We start from the raw sequence: 14,335 nt of genomic DNA, 5'->3' as shown, positions 1-14,335 counted from the left end.
TTCTGCTCATCTATGAGCACTGACTTAACATCAAAAATAGTGCTGTCTTTGCCAAACAAATATTTGTGTGATTTCCATGGTTTTAATTTTGATTGCTGTATTAATATGATGTTTATAATTCTGGACTAAACTGAGGGATAAATGACACAAAAAGCTTCTGTTCATTTTACTGTTTAGAAGGAATCACCAGGCACCCTAATTTTGCACTGAGCATAGGAGTAGCAGCTTCCATATGTTACATCACTTTTGCCTCCTGTCTTCATTTTTGATTACTAAATTTTGAAATATTCTGGATTTGCCTCTTCGCCCTGGCAAAGTCCCATTGCAGGAATGAGTAAGCATTTTGGGATTTGGTCTGAGGACTCTGCCCTTGTAATATTATCTTTGTAGATACAGAATTAATTTTCCACCTGAAATCATGATCCTCTGCCTTTATCACATTATAATCCTCCTCACAGCAACTATTTGTGATACTGCAGGCAGATTATGACTTCAAGAGAAGAATGAGCCTCAGCAAACAGAAGCAGATGAGCTCTTAAAGAGATAAAGATCCAATTTTCTTGCTAGTAATAAACCACAAAAGTGAAAAAAAAATGCAGAAAATATCAAGGCAAAACATTGTCTATAAACAGATTTTTCTGGAAATCACAGGTGACTTTTTCATATTGAAACATAATAATCAATAAACCTAGACATATTTTGAGGTGAAGCCACTTGGTGAGACAGACCCACATACTTAAATCCCTATTTGGCATGTGTTTCTAAGCACTTTTAGAGCTGCTTAGCTTCTATCAAATTCTTCTGTTACATAAACATACTTTCCTGAAGAGTTTTATCCAGCTAATGGGATGGGACTGTGGCGAGGGAGCAGTGCAGGGTATATCACAAGGCTCTGGCCAGTGGCCCTCACATAAATAAACCATAATGCATTTAACATTTAGAAAATCTATTCTGATTTCAGAACTTGGAATAGATTTGCTGGATGTCTTGGTCTCTTAAGGAATATTTTCACTTGCTATGGAATAATCCCTGATGCACACTAGCATTTTTTCTAAAAGGAAATTTCCACCAGCAGTAAGCCCCTCTATAGCAGGCTCCCTGAGCTGTACTTTTCCCTCTCATCCCGAATAGTCCCTAGTACCGCGTTGAATGATACATTGTAAGTATCTGTTAGCTATTTCACAGTGTGGAAGGAAAACAGGGCAACAAGCTTTCCTGCTGCAATAGCGTGTCCCAGTCTCAGATTTACACCTTGGAATGTTTGGAGACCCTCCTAAATCTGCACAGACCTCCTGGCTGCAGTGGCTTCCACTGCACTGCTTGCTTTGGTTGATATGGGCAGGTCCTGCTTCCATTCGGACACGGGGTGTCTGTCCTTCCTAAACTCTGAGTGATTCCATTGCTTCTGTAGAGTAGGAGGCATCACAAAAAAAGGCTCAGGAAACGTTGGCTGTACCTTTGCATCATATGTATTGCACAGCCCTGATGCACTACAGACATGGACCTCCCGGACTGACTAAGGAGATTTGGGCTCTATTTCTGTCCCTCCTCTCCAGTGCTCATGTGTAGAAGGTTGTTCCCTGCAAGTTACTCCACCTTCCCACTTCAGCCTTTCTACATCATCTGTTGCATGCAATGTTATCTATAGCAATTACTAGCATGTGTATGTAAATGTGTGTTTGTGTCTTTTGGCCATTTAAGGGTACATTTACTTAAAGTGGAATGCATTTAAATAATGAAGACAGCTGTTTGTCTGTCCATCTGAGTGTCCAGGACAGACACTGTCTTCCCTTACTGTCTCATGAACAGTGAGAAAATCCAGTTTTTTTAGTGGAGGAAATACAGTTTGGTTTTTTTTTTTTTTTTTTTAGTGGAGGAAGTCCAGTTTTCACAGGGCCATACTTTTGATTGTTTCAATTTACCAACATAACAGCATTTTAGCACAACTCTTCCATGCTGATTTCCTAATTAAAATGACAACAAAAAAGGCAAAACGAATCCCAAAACCCAAAAGCTAATGGAAGAGGGGAGCAAAAGAACAGCAGATTTATATGGAAATGTAGTGCTCCCACTAGTTTTCTGCTGGCAGAAATTCAGGATATTTAGATTCACAGCATAGATTTCTGCAGTTTTATCTGAAATCTAACCTCACAGAAGCTGGGTTCTAAAATGCTGGCTTTGTTGCATAAGGACTTCAGCAGGTATTCTGCTAGAGGAAAAAAGAAAGTAGAAAATTAGGAATTGTTGCATCTATTCTTGGTTTTGAAAAGAAATATAGTCCTTAAGCTGCAGACTATCACTAAGGACAGATTTGGCTCACCTATTCTGAAAGCTGATATGACTAAGTGAATGAATATTTACAACCTGGCCAAGTTTAATATCAACCAACATTGTATTCAGTACAAATGGCCCTTGTCAGACTTGTGCATGCTCATGAGGGGACTCGGTGAAATGAGAGAATGCTCATTGTAAATGCTCTGCAGGTAGCAATAAAGGGATAGCATTATACATGTTGCCATTAAAGGAAGATGATAAGAATTCTGTAAGGCCATGAGCCATTCTGGATGTTGCTCAGAGGTTTTCCCAGAAAGCCTCTAAAAAAGTCTTTCTGAAGGGCAGCTTTTCCTGAGTTTATTAATTTGGCCAAATATACCCATATTTCTGAGATGATATAATTGTTGCCACCTATCAATTTTTCTTCACTTTCATTCTCAGGAAAAAAGTCCATATTTTCAGCCCATGCTCCCTAAAACCATTTCTCACAAGGCCAAGAATTAACCTGGAAAATTTTAATTACAAATTTTAAATTAGAACTTTTTAGTTATAAATAACTAAAAGCCTGAGGTTACAAAGAAAAGCAACAGGAGTTACTGCTACTGGCTGTGTCTAATACACATAATTGAGCAATGTAAATCAGATGTGATATTAACAGCACTTGGCAGCATCTCTTTATTGTTACATGCAGTATATATGGACATTATATTAATTTAAGGTGAGCATGCCTGTAGTTTGAGCTGTTAAGATCCAATGTGATGTTGCAGTTGTTGCACAGCTCCATTTTGGGAGATGCCAAACACGATGATTCCTTTTCCTCTTGCAGGGCTTTAGATCCAGCCCTCGCCATGCCAGAAGACGAGTAGCACCTCGCCTGGAGGAAACACAACCCATAGTGGAAGCTCACCACCTCAGTGAGCAGGAAACTTCTGTAAGAAAAAGAAAAATCAAGAAAAGCAGCCGAGTCCAACCAGAATTTTACCATTCTGTTCAAGTTACCCCAACTCGAAAACCTGTAAGTATTCTACCTTTAGGGATAAATAGCACTTACTGTTATAAAAGCACTTATACTTCGAGGCATGTAATATAATTCTAATTTTTGGGCTATTCATATTCTCTTCCTCAATTTAAAAACCTTTTCAGTGCTCATATTCAGCAGCAAATCCAAATAAAAGTTGATAAGACTGTATTTAATGTTGATGCATAACTCTAAAAAATAATCCTGTTTTGAAGAGAACTTTTTTAATTTTGATTTTAAAAATTTATTATTTAGACTATAGACTATAATCAAGTTAGATATTAAATTTTATATTTTTATAGTGATATTACTTAACAGGTTTTTATAGCAAATGTGCATTTTATTTAAATTTCTTACTTAGATTTAACAGAGATGCTATGTACTCAACTAAATTTATTTAAATATCATTACTAGATTCAATTTTGAGATCTCTTCTACTTTATACAGTGTTTACAATCTTTCTGCTCAACAAAACTTAGATCAAATCTCATGATTCTTTGCTCCTCAGCTTGATTTACACACAGTTATTTTAATACTGATAACCTACTTTTAGTATGGAAATATGACAGTTTGTTGAGACGTACAGTTCCTAATGTAAATTTGCATGAAGACCTATTCTGTCCTGCAGGCATAATGCATTTCTCTTTTTAATGAGCTCATTGCTTTGACACATTTTCTGAAGAGCTTTTCTGTGCCAGTGTTATGGGGCTCGAGCAACTTTATAAAGTCAGTATTATTAAAGAGGTAATTATTGAGAGTACCCTAAACCAGATTATCTTGAAGTTGCTGGAACCTACCTGAGCCTTCCTAGACTGGTGTTAACTGAGCACCAAGGATTATCAGTGAGCTTTGAAGATGGTTTGAGGAAGCATTCCTTAGTGGAATTACATTGCCTGAGAGAACAAGCAACTTCTGCAAAGAAAGCCATGGCTGCCAACAACTGCCAGAATTTTTACCTAGTATCTGAATTTGTTTCTCTGCTTTCACTTCACTAGTCTGCATCTTCCTCTTCTCTCATGCTTCTATTTATGGTTTATTTTACACTGCTCATGTTTTTGTGTTTAATTTGATATGATTGGTTTGTCTTCTACTCTTCCTAAAGGATCTGCTCTCACTTTCTTCTCAAGCATCTCCCTTTCACTCCCATCCTATCTTTCTTTCTAGACTACTTTGTCTAGCTCTTTTACTCATACTAAGTCTCCAGCCTCTCACTAGGCTCCCTCGCTTCATTATTCACATTCAGGGTCCTTTCCCTACTTTGTTATCTTTCCTTTATCTCTTCCATCATCAACTCTTATTTTCCATACCACTCTTCTTGTTGGTGTTTTTTTTTTTTAATTCCCTTTTTTCTTTGATTGTATATTTTCCCATGGTAGGCCCATGCCAAGGGTAAGCCTGCCTGTCACTGCTGAGGCTGTAACCAATTGCCACTGTTTACCAACACTGGAAAAAGAGCATCAGTGCCACTGAATTAAAGAGCTAAAACTGTAAAAATGATGTAAGCAGCAAAACAGGTTTGGAAGAATGGATTAGTTATGCTAAGAAAGCCCTACTTTTTCCAAAAGTCAGTAACATGTCAGGGATTTAAGGATCAGAAAAATAAAAAATATAAGAATAGAAAATGTGCAGTGTTACTATGTGTCATTTCATGTGTCTGCTGTGTCTGAAGAAGATCTACCACTGTGTCCTAGGGTGTCCCAGGTTTCAGTGAAACAATAATAAATCCCAGATTTAGAGAAAACTTCTCTCAGTGCTGTCACTATTATGTCACTTCCTTGAAATTGCTTTTGCAGTGTATCTTTTATATAGTTACATAGTTCTTTTGATAGCTTTTCCTTCCACAGCCTTGATGACTGCACATTTCTGCCAAAAAAGAATAAATTATCTTTATTATACTACAATCCAGAAAACATAAGTCACCAATTTAATTTCTCATGGACATTGTAAGTTATTTTGAGTGTATTATTAATGCCATGGTGACAGGGTGAGTAAGGTTTATGCCATTGCCATGACAAATCACTGCAGTGTTGTGAAGTTCCAGGCAGTCACCAGGATGTCCATCCTGCAGTTTATTGCATCTTCATCCCACTTAGTCTCAATGGCTTGAAGCTGAGAGACTTTTGACCTTCATCTTTGTACTTCATCATGTACTTTGTACATGATTCAGTGCCAGAAATGCTCTTGTTGATCTGCATAATTTCTTTCCCCTTTTTCCCCCGATATTCCTAGCTCTGGCCACTTGAACCACTCTAAAGAAATAATCTGTTGTCTTGATGTTTACATTATTCTGCTGAGTCATCACTTGAAAAAATTCCTGTATGATGTCTGCCAACCAGAACATATAATTTCTCCTCATAAAACAGTTCTCCTTTTTTTATTTCCCTCCTCATGCATTTTTGTCCCCTTTTTTTCTGACAAGAATGGTATCTCCAAAGTAACTATAAAAGAACCTTAGGGAAAGCTTTTCCTTTGCTCCAGCAAAATTTAAACTCCTGAAATATGTTAGCCTGTTTTGTTGTCATATTAAGATATATGCACAAAGACTTTTCAGATATTTTATTTAAGGCTCTGGTGGATATTTAGATGCTAGGCTTTCTTATTCTTGCTAAGTTTGACTATTTTGTATTTGGTCGGTTTTGTTGTGTCTAAATCTTGTTTTGCAGTTTCCTAGCTGCTGCTATAATTATCTGAATTTGCTTGTATTATTTTTTACTTCCTGCATAGCAATCTGAGATCTTTCCAGTATTGTTCCTGATCTTGTCAGAACTAAATTAGTTGTAATTGTTTGGATGGGAGTAATCCCACTGAAGAAAATAATTACTCCACTTGAATATCTGCATGAGGAGATGTGTGCAGAAATAGAACATTAGTTTTCTCTGAAAATGTAATGGTTTTTTTACACCTTCCACGTTGTTAATGGGGATATTAAATATATTTTGTGCTCATACTGATCCTAGCCAAACAGTTTATAAGCCACTTTCATTTTTATTTATCTTATTCTAGTGCAACATGAACCTAGTGCTGAGGCTTCCCCTTGTAGGGCACATTGTTATATCTCATGCCCTCTAGGTCACCCTGTCATTAGTGGCTATATTATTTGTGCTGACATTCTCTATAGGTGACAGCTTTACATCAGTTTCTTATGGAGGAGGGTACACATACCTACTACTGATGTGTGCTTTGAATTTTTGAACACAATGGAGAACTCTTGAGAACAAACAGAACTGTGTTTTTTAGGTTGGTGTGATTGCATACAAATCAAGGAAGTCTTTCATATTGCTCCTTTCACAAACTGGGTACCTGATTCTGTTAAATTTTCTGAAAGTGTGGAAGGATGTGCAAAAATCTCTTGTTGTGAGCATGCTGCTGCCTAGCAATACTTCTCCAGGGCAGATTTTAAACTGAGGGTTCTTTTACAAGCATTTTGAAAATACTGTCTATATTTCAAATAGTGCTTCTGCTCTGAAGCAAGGTATAAAATGCTGCAAGTTATTCATAGGTGGCCTTGAGTTTGTGTAAACAGATGTGGCTCCTGAGCTGTGGGGTCAGTTGGGTGTACAGTTCTGCCAAACAATGTTTGTATGACCATGAACATAATTGAAAAGAGATGATGTCAAAGCAGCATCTTATGACATCTCCATTGTTAAACAATTTGAAGGGCTCCTAAATGACTCATGCAGCCAGCAGGATTATTTACAATCATGACATGTAGTACCAAAATTTGCAGTTTTGTTTGTCATGATCACTCCAAGACATGGTAGATGAGACTGCAGAGACAGGGTGATAAATAAACCTGTTTTCTTCACTTTCAGATGTGAAAGCCCTCTTTCTACTCAAAAGCCTTGTACTTTACACATCCAAAGATCTATTTTGCCCCAGAACTGTAGCAACAGCATGTATTGAGGTGATTACTAGTGAATATTGTTACAAAGAAAAGTATCTCTGAAATAACCTACAAAGAATAAACTGATGACAAACAATAATCCGAGAAGCACTGCTGATTGTACGTATTCCTCAGGGTCTCCTAATTTACCTGTTTCTAATTATTTAAGGACTGGCCTTTGCTGAAGCAATTTAGCTCCTTAGGAGTGGGTGCAGCATCACTATAAGTCACTACAAGGAAAACAGAGAGAGGGCAGATTTCTGGGCGGTCACATGTGAAAAATCCCTGATGTGGACAGCTTCACTTGGCTCCACTGAGACTAATCCCATGGCCAAAGTGAAACTTGCACTATGAATACCCTGATAAAGAAACCATGAAAGCAAAGTTTGATCAATTTTTAATGCATGTAAAACCATAAACTGTCCCATTCATGGTCTTTCCAACTATCCTGGTTTACTTATATGTTGTATTTAAGCCTTAAAACTTATGGGAAAATCAGTATTAGAGTTATGTCTGAAAAATACTTGGGAGTTTTTTAAAATATCAGATACCAAATAATGTATAGAAGTTCCAGAAGTCTCACATTTTTGACACCTTAAGAATATTTTTTTCATATGGATAAAGTTGTTCTACAGGGCCCTTTAGGAGTTTTTAATATGTAGCATTAAATAATATTAATTTCATTAATTTCCATTTATTCTTACTCTGATGTTATGTACTAATTTTCCAGTACCACTATGTCCTTTAGATGCTATTTGAATGACCTAAAACATGAGATGAAAATATTGCCCATCACTCTGCACAAGACTTGGTTATTTCCAACTATTAGCTATTTAATCTATAGATTGCATTCATATCTTCTTTCTTTTGGAGACATATGCTCATGTTGGATTGTGTCTCCTGCGAATTGCATTTAGAAGCAAACTTGTCAAAACACTACCATGCCATCTTTCACTTTCAGCATTTTTATTAACATTATATTAACATTCTCAAACGTATGGCAGAGCTGTGAGCTGTCAGATTCTCACGCACGTGTGCACACACACACATGCATGGGTCCTCTCTCAGGACAGTCTGAGCACAGCCATAAGGAACAAACACAGGGAACATGTGAATCCAAATAAAAAGGGAAATAAGAACTGCATTTTTTTTCATTTTAAATACAGCTATGGTTTAGCCTGGCATGCAGCTAAGCACGAACAGCACCACAGAACTGTTTGCTCACTGCCCCCAGTAGGATGGGGAAGAAAATAAGAAAAAGGCAAAATTTGTGGGTAGAGACAAGGTTTAATCAGACTGAATAGGAAGGGAAAATAATAAGAATTATGAAACAATGTACAAAACAAGTGATGCCCAGTGCAGTTGCACAGCACCCACTGACCAATGCCCAGGCAGTCCCTGAACAGGAGGCTGCCACCCTCAGTCAGCTCCCCCAGTTTTGTTGCTCAGCATGATGCCACATGGTATGGAACATCTCCTTGCTCAGCTGGGGTCAGCTGTCCCAGCTGTGTCACCCCCCAGCTGCTTGTGCTGGCAGAGCACCATGAGAAGATGAAGAGTCATTGATGTAGTGTCAGCCATGCTCAGCAATGACTAAATCAGCAGTGTGCTATCAACATTACTCTTACCTTAAACCCAAAACATGACACTGTACCAGCCACTAGGAATCAAAATAACTCTACCACAGCTGAAACCAGGACAAAGACTTAAAAGATATTGATGGGGATTTTGAGAAGGTCCTGACAGTTTATTAGGTGATGGTTTCATAAAGCTTTTAACAAGATTAAAGCATCTGGCCATCTTAAACATTTTTATAAATATCTCAAGGAACCTATTTTAAGTGCACAGGATCTTTGCAAATATGACTATTAATGCTAAATCCAGTCATGTTTGAAATGAAGAGAAAGCTTTCAGTGGCCATTAGGTTGACTTTGAAGTTAGTTATTTTTCCAAGAGACTGTTTACATCTCTGTTTTGAGCTGCTGTGTATTCTGGCTTTTCTTATAGCAAGTAACTCCCCTACTGATAAATTCTTCATAAACAGTTTTGCCCAAAGAGTTCATTTTCCCACTGCTCTTCCAGTTTCTGTGACCTCCTCCCTTGCTGCCTGCTCCCCATTTCCTCTTGGCTGCTTTTCCCTCTCCACCCTGCAGCTCATCCATTTCGTTACAGCAATTGCCCATTTCTTCCACTCCTTCTGCCCAGCTCCTAGGCAGTTTAGGTTTTTGAAGGGATTTCTTAAAGGTGTATTGCTATGAGTTTCACTAGGCCCTGGAGGTGATTGCATTACTATTTTAGAACGACTCTTTCCTAAAACACAACAGTGATATGTTAAGAATTAGATCTGGGATTTAAAATTATTGTTAACTTTGTTGTGCTTTTTTCCTATACTGAGGTACTAGAGCTATTAAGCATAGTACAAAAGAAACAAATTAATTGCAATAGGGCTAATAATTAATGGAGAAAGACACAAGAAATAAGCATAGCAGTAACAGTACAAATCTCTATTTAGAGGACCTTAACTGACTTCACTGCTCTTATTTGGAGGGTTACGGTCATTTGAATTGATTGTCCCCTGTGGTGACAGGTCATGCTTGTTTTGAATATATTTACTTAGATTTAAATTTACATGGTTGAAAATAACATAAAATCTGTTATTTTTCTGTACACCATTGCAAATTATCCTGTACCTGTGGGCAAAGCCCTCTAATATAGCAGGATTTTTCTTGATAAGTGAGCTGATTTTATACCATTTTTATTTTGTCTAAGCCAACTTTCATTCCCAGGGCAAATGCTTATTTAGTGAAAATGGGATGAGAGCTTAAAGCAGTCTAACTCTCTTCCATCTAAAGTGTACAAAGAGGGGCAAAGTGCACTCTTCATCCTTGGAGCCGAAGCTAACTTGCTACTAAATTAGAAGTGAATGAGAGAAAATATTATTCAAGTGTTGTATCTAAGAAATAGAGTTGTGAAACTCTGGCTTGAAAAATGTCTTTTTTTTTTTTTTTGCCACCATCATTTTGCCATGATTTCTATTAACTGGGATTTTGTGTTCATTGAAAAAATTTTACTACATGCATGCAGCATAGCCTCATTGAGAAATTAAATTTTTAGCTGTTCAGAATTTTTCTTTTATAAATCCCAGTGTCCTTCTGGGAGAGCCAGTAATAGAAACCTAAGCTGATAAAATGTGCTAGCAGTCTTAACTGTAAGAAAAAATGTTTTATGTATGTGATTATAAATGGTAAATTCTGTACAGTAGCTGAAAGCAAGTTAAAAAAATTAATCAGCTCTGATCTTCTTGATAGCGTTGTTTACACAACTTAAAATGACCAGTAATTGTCTCACAGATGCATAGTAATTATAGTCTAAATGCAGATGTTTCCTTTTCCTTCACTGCCATCAGAGTCATTCTTCAGAGTTGTATTGTGTAACATCCTACTGTGGCACATTAAAGTACATCTTTATATAGGAAGGGACTCCCTTATCCATTTGTATTTATATATAACACTACACATGGGTATGATGTTGAAAGAATAGTTTGGCAGAGGCAAGTGTTCAGATATTATCAAGCACTGGAATTAAGGTTACACATGCGGCTGTAATTCAGTGGATTATGCATCTGCGTTGTCATACAGGCTTTAATTGTAGGATGGTGTGCTGGTTTTTCACAGGATGTACTCTGCATTCACCACAGGGTGGAAGTGCTCTTAGGATGACTCTTATGTGTAGGAGTTCTACTGCAGAAGTTGTAAAATGTATAAATGAATAAAAAAGGAGATTGCAGGAAGACAGAGGATCTCTTATTTCTTTAAAAAGAGAGAGTGCTGCTTTGGAGATTGAAGGGTGGGCACAGGGACACTGTAAATAAGCTGAACAACTGGTTTAAAACATTTTTTTATCCTCCATTTTCTGAGTGCCTGAATCAAAGCATGTAGCTGGGTTTATAGAAGTTCTTAAACTGCCATCACCACTGAACTCTGTGTTCAGTGCTGTAGTCTGAGTATTATTGATATGTAATATTAATGGCTCTTAAAAGTCAGATCCCTGGCATCTCAATTTGACCTAGGTACAAAATATTGACCTCCTGGTTTACTTTGCATCCTCTGTAATGGGAGTGAAGCAGTCAGATACTACTGTAGTGATGAGCACAAAAACCCAGCCTATTAAATAATAGTTCCTTCTTCAGGCTAGTATTTGAATAGCATGAAGTAAGTTAAGTTCTAGAGCTGCCCATTGAACTGAGGATAACAAACAAAATACTGAATAACCATTTGTGGAGTGAATATTACCCATCATTTGCAGTAAATAAGAGCAAGACTTTTATTAAGAAAATTTCTGAGGATGTAATAGTATATGATCACATCATTATGACTGCATTGTAAGATACAAATAAACAGGCTGAAGCAAGGCTGCTTGGTGAACCTTAAGTCTGGGATTTGGTAACATTTTAGTACTTAACTTTGCAGCCCTAGGAAAATTACTTTAACAGGAACATTGTGTTTAATTTCCCACTGCTGTTAAAAACAAAGTGGAAAAGCTCAGCTGTGTAGCTCATTGGCAGGTTTTGACACTTCGACTACAATATGGAAAATTCTGTTGGATTTCAGGGAGAGACTGATGGCATTTGTATTCCTCTCATGAATCAGTAATGCAGGGCAGGAGGTATTTTTTTTCTAGAGGAACTCTCAGATATTTGCTAATGGCCAGAGTTGGGGTGAAATTTCCCTTTCCTTCCAGGCTTCTTAGGGCAATGAGCTTTCTTGTGCTCATTCTTCTCAAGTGTGGCTGTTTCTGCCATGTCTCCTCCAGCCTGCTCCTGACCTGTCTCTGCCAACTCCTTCCTTGCTGTCCAGTCCTCACTCCTCTGCTGACCTTGGCTTTTCTGCTCTTGCTCTGCCAGTTCTTGTTTCACTCCTTCATGTCAGAGCCCTTCCCAGGTTCTCCTGGTCAGTCCTTTCATGCTCTGAGGCATTTGTTCAAGCAGTCTCTTTGATTTCTGTGCCTCCCTGTGGCCCCTGGTTGCAAACTCCATTCTTTGGCTCTAGTCTGTCTTCTCTGAAACCTTCACACACACCTTCATACCCTCCTTGTTCATTAGGCTGCCTTGTTCAAAGCCTCTTGCAGAGGCAGCTCCAGTTTCATGCCAGCATGTCAGACCCTGAGCTCCTCCAGCACTGATGGTCACTGATCGCCGCAGTTCCTTGCAGGTCCATTTCTCCTGTAGTCCTTGTGCACAGAGTCTGCTGCTCCCTTGAATGCTTTCCAGCTGCAGCTCCCAGACTGTCAGTCTGTCCCTCAGGCCGTCAGTCCCGGTGTGTTCCTGCAGCCCTTTCCTGCAGCATGCCGGTTCCGGTGTTTGTCCTCTCCACATTCACATCACAGCTTCTTCCTCCCTCCCGCTGCCTGCGCGCGGCCGAGCGAGTCACGGAGAGCACAAACCAAGAGTCTCCTCCTCAGGCCTGGTGCCTGCCTTGCCCTGCTCTCCATGCCTCTTGTCCGCACTGCCATCAACCTGAAACCATGGCCAGCAACAATTAAATGCCAAGATTAGTTTTCCTCTGGATCTCCAAGCTGGAAGGATCCTGGTCAGCTCCTTGGTGGGGATGGTAGGTGTCCCAAGCGTGGAGGTAAGAGCTGTGAGGGTGAAATTTGCTTGGTCATTCTGTGTCTGGCAGATCTGAAACCCTTGAGAGACTCTGTTTAGGGGGTGCCAGTCTGAAGGGATTTTTCAGAGATGATACATTGAAGACATTTTAGTTAAGAAATTTGAACCCTGTTTAAAAAAGTCTGGTAAAATAACATTGGTAGTTACCTGAATACTAGAAATAGTTAAATCAAAATATTTACCTTTGCAAAGAAGAACTGCTAGTAGGTAAGGAGAGATTAAAAGAAGTTCATTTGCTCAGCAAAATCAAAAGAAGGTGAGAGGAGATAATATGCAGGCTATGAATACATTGGGGAAGCAAAAAGATTATTTAAGGAAATGAACATTGTTGTTGCAAAAAGCCCCCAAAAGACCAGGAATAAGGTTGAGGTGGCAACTAGAAGATCACTTGTAATCAAGACAGCAGGAAGTTCTGCAGCAGTTTTCCTGTCAGAGTAGTGAGATCAAACACAAATTTTAAAAGCTTTACTTTATACTCCCTGATGCCAGGGATAGCAGATGATATTTATACCTCAAAGACTTATCACTCTGACAAATGTAGACAGATTTTTAACAAAGATGGCAAAAGACTTATGTCTAGCTTAAAGCATATTCATATTTGAAGTATCCATCCCAAAGCTTACAGTCTTCTCAAAAAAGATTACTGGGATTTTTTTAGTGTTTACAAATAACTACTGGATGTTTTCATAATCTTGCTCTCAGGCTTCTCCAGTCAGCTAAGACTAAAAAATTTTAAGAAAATTAAACCTTGCAAAGGAAATATTTTCAAGCAAACTTAAGATAAAGAAACTCAAAATTGATTTGATAAGAGAAAAATCTCTAATTATTAAAACTGGTGTGTGTAACTATAAGAATATGTATTTTCAAATAGTTTAATGTTGATTGATTGCTGGATTGAGTCTTCAAATTTAGTTCTAAAACAAGGATGATAGAATAAACCCCGAATGCTTGTTTCCATCTTCTCCTACCTTTAGAAAGAAAGAATGTATGTTCTCTCTACAGAGCAGGTGGGTGTTGTATTGATGTTTGAAAAGCCTACCTGTTTGCAAAGACAGTTTAACATAGAGCCAGACCCTGGATGATCAGGAGTTTCAGATGTAGTGCATTTGCCTTCCAGCTTTCTGCTTATTGTTTTATGACAATAAATACAAACCCAGAAACTCTGTAGTAATTTTCATATTTCCTGATAACATAGGTACTTGCACATATGGATGTCCTCTTCAGTAAGTGGCACAGAACAAAAGAAAAATATTAATTTCCTATATCTACATCTCCACTGGTGATTTTTTTTTAAAGTTCATTATCACTGGCTTTACATTGTCCTTGTTGGTACTTTAATTTGTGTGTGTTTTGAATTTTGATCATTTCTGACAACATGCAGTCCCAAGGACTCACATAGCCTGATTACATACATTTTGGATGTTTTGTGTTCTCCATTTCATTATCATCTACCCAGGTTAAAGTGATAAAGATTTACTAATGGGAACATTCA

At 38.1% G+C, this 14,335-nt stretch overlaps 1 protein-coding gene across 4 annotated transcripts in view; it reads left to right on the top strand.

The window, feature by feature from the left end:
• The window catches only part of DST (dystonin), a 294,261-nt gene that overhangs the window by 13,389 nt on the left and 266,537 nt on the right, over positions 1-14,335 (top strand). For all 4 annotated transcript variants that reach the window (XM_036379370.2, XM_036379365.2, XM_036379364.2 and 1 more), the window contains exon 3: positions 3,101-3,289. In XM_036379370.2, coding sequence (XP_036235263.1) covers positions 3,101-3,289 — 189 coding nt within the window. The remainder of the gene's footprint in view (positions 1-3,100; positions 3,290-14,335) is intronic.

The sequence above is a fragment of the Molothrus ater genome, chromosome 3 (assembly GCF_012460135.2).
Source record: "Molothrus ater isolate BHLD 08-10-18 breed brown headed cowbird chromosome 3, BPBGC_Mater_1.1, whole genome shotgun sequence".
Taxonomy (NCBI): domain Eukaryota; kingdom Metazoa; phylum Chordata; class Aves; order Passeriformes; family Icteridae; genus Molothrus; species Molothrus ater.
This window is presented reverse-complemented; position numbering and strand designations above follow the sequence as displayed.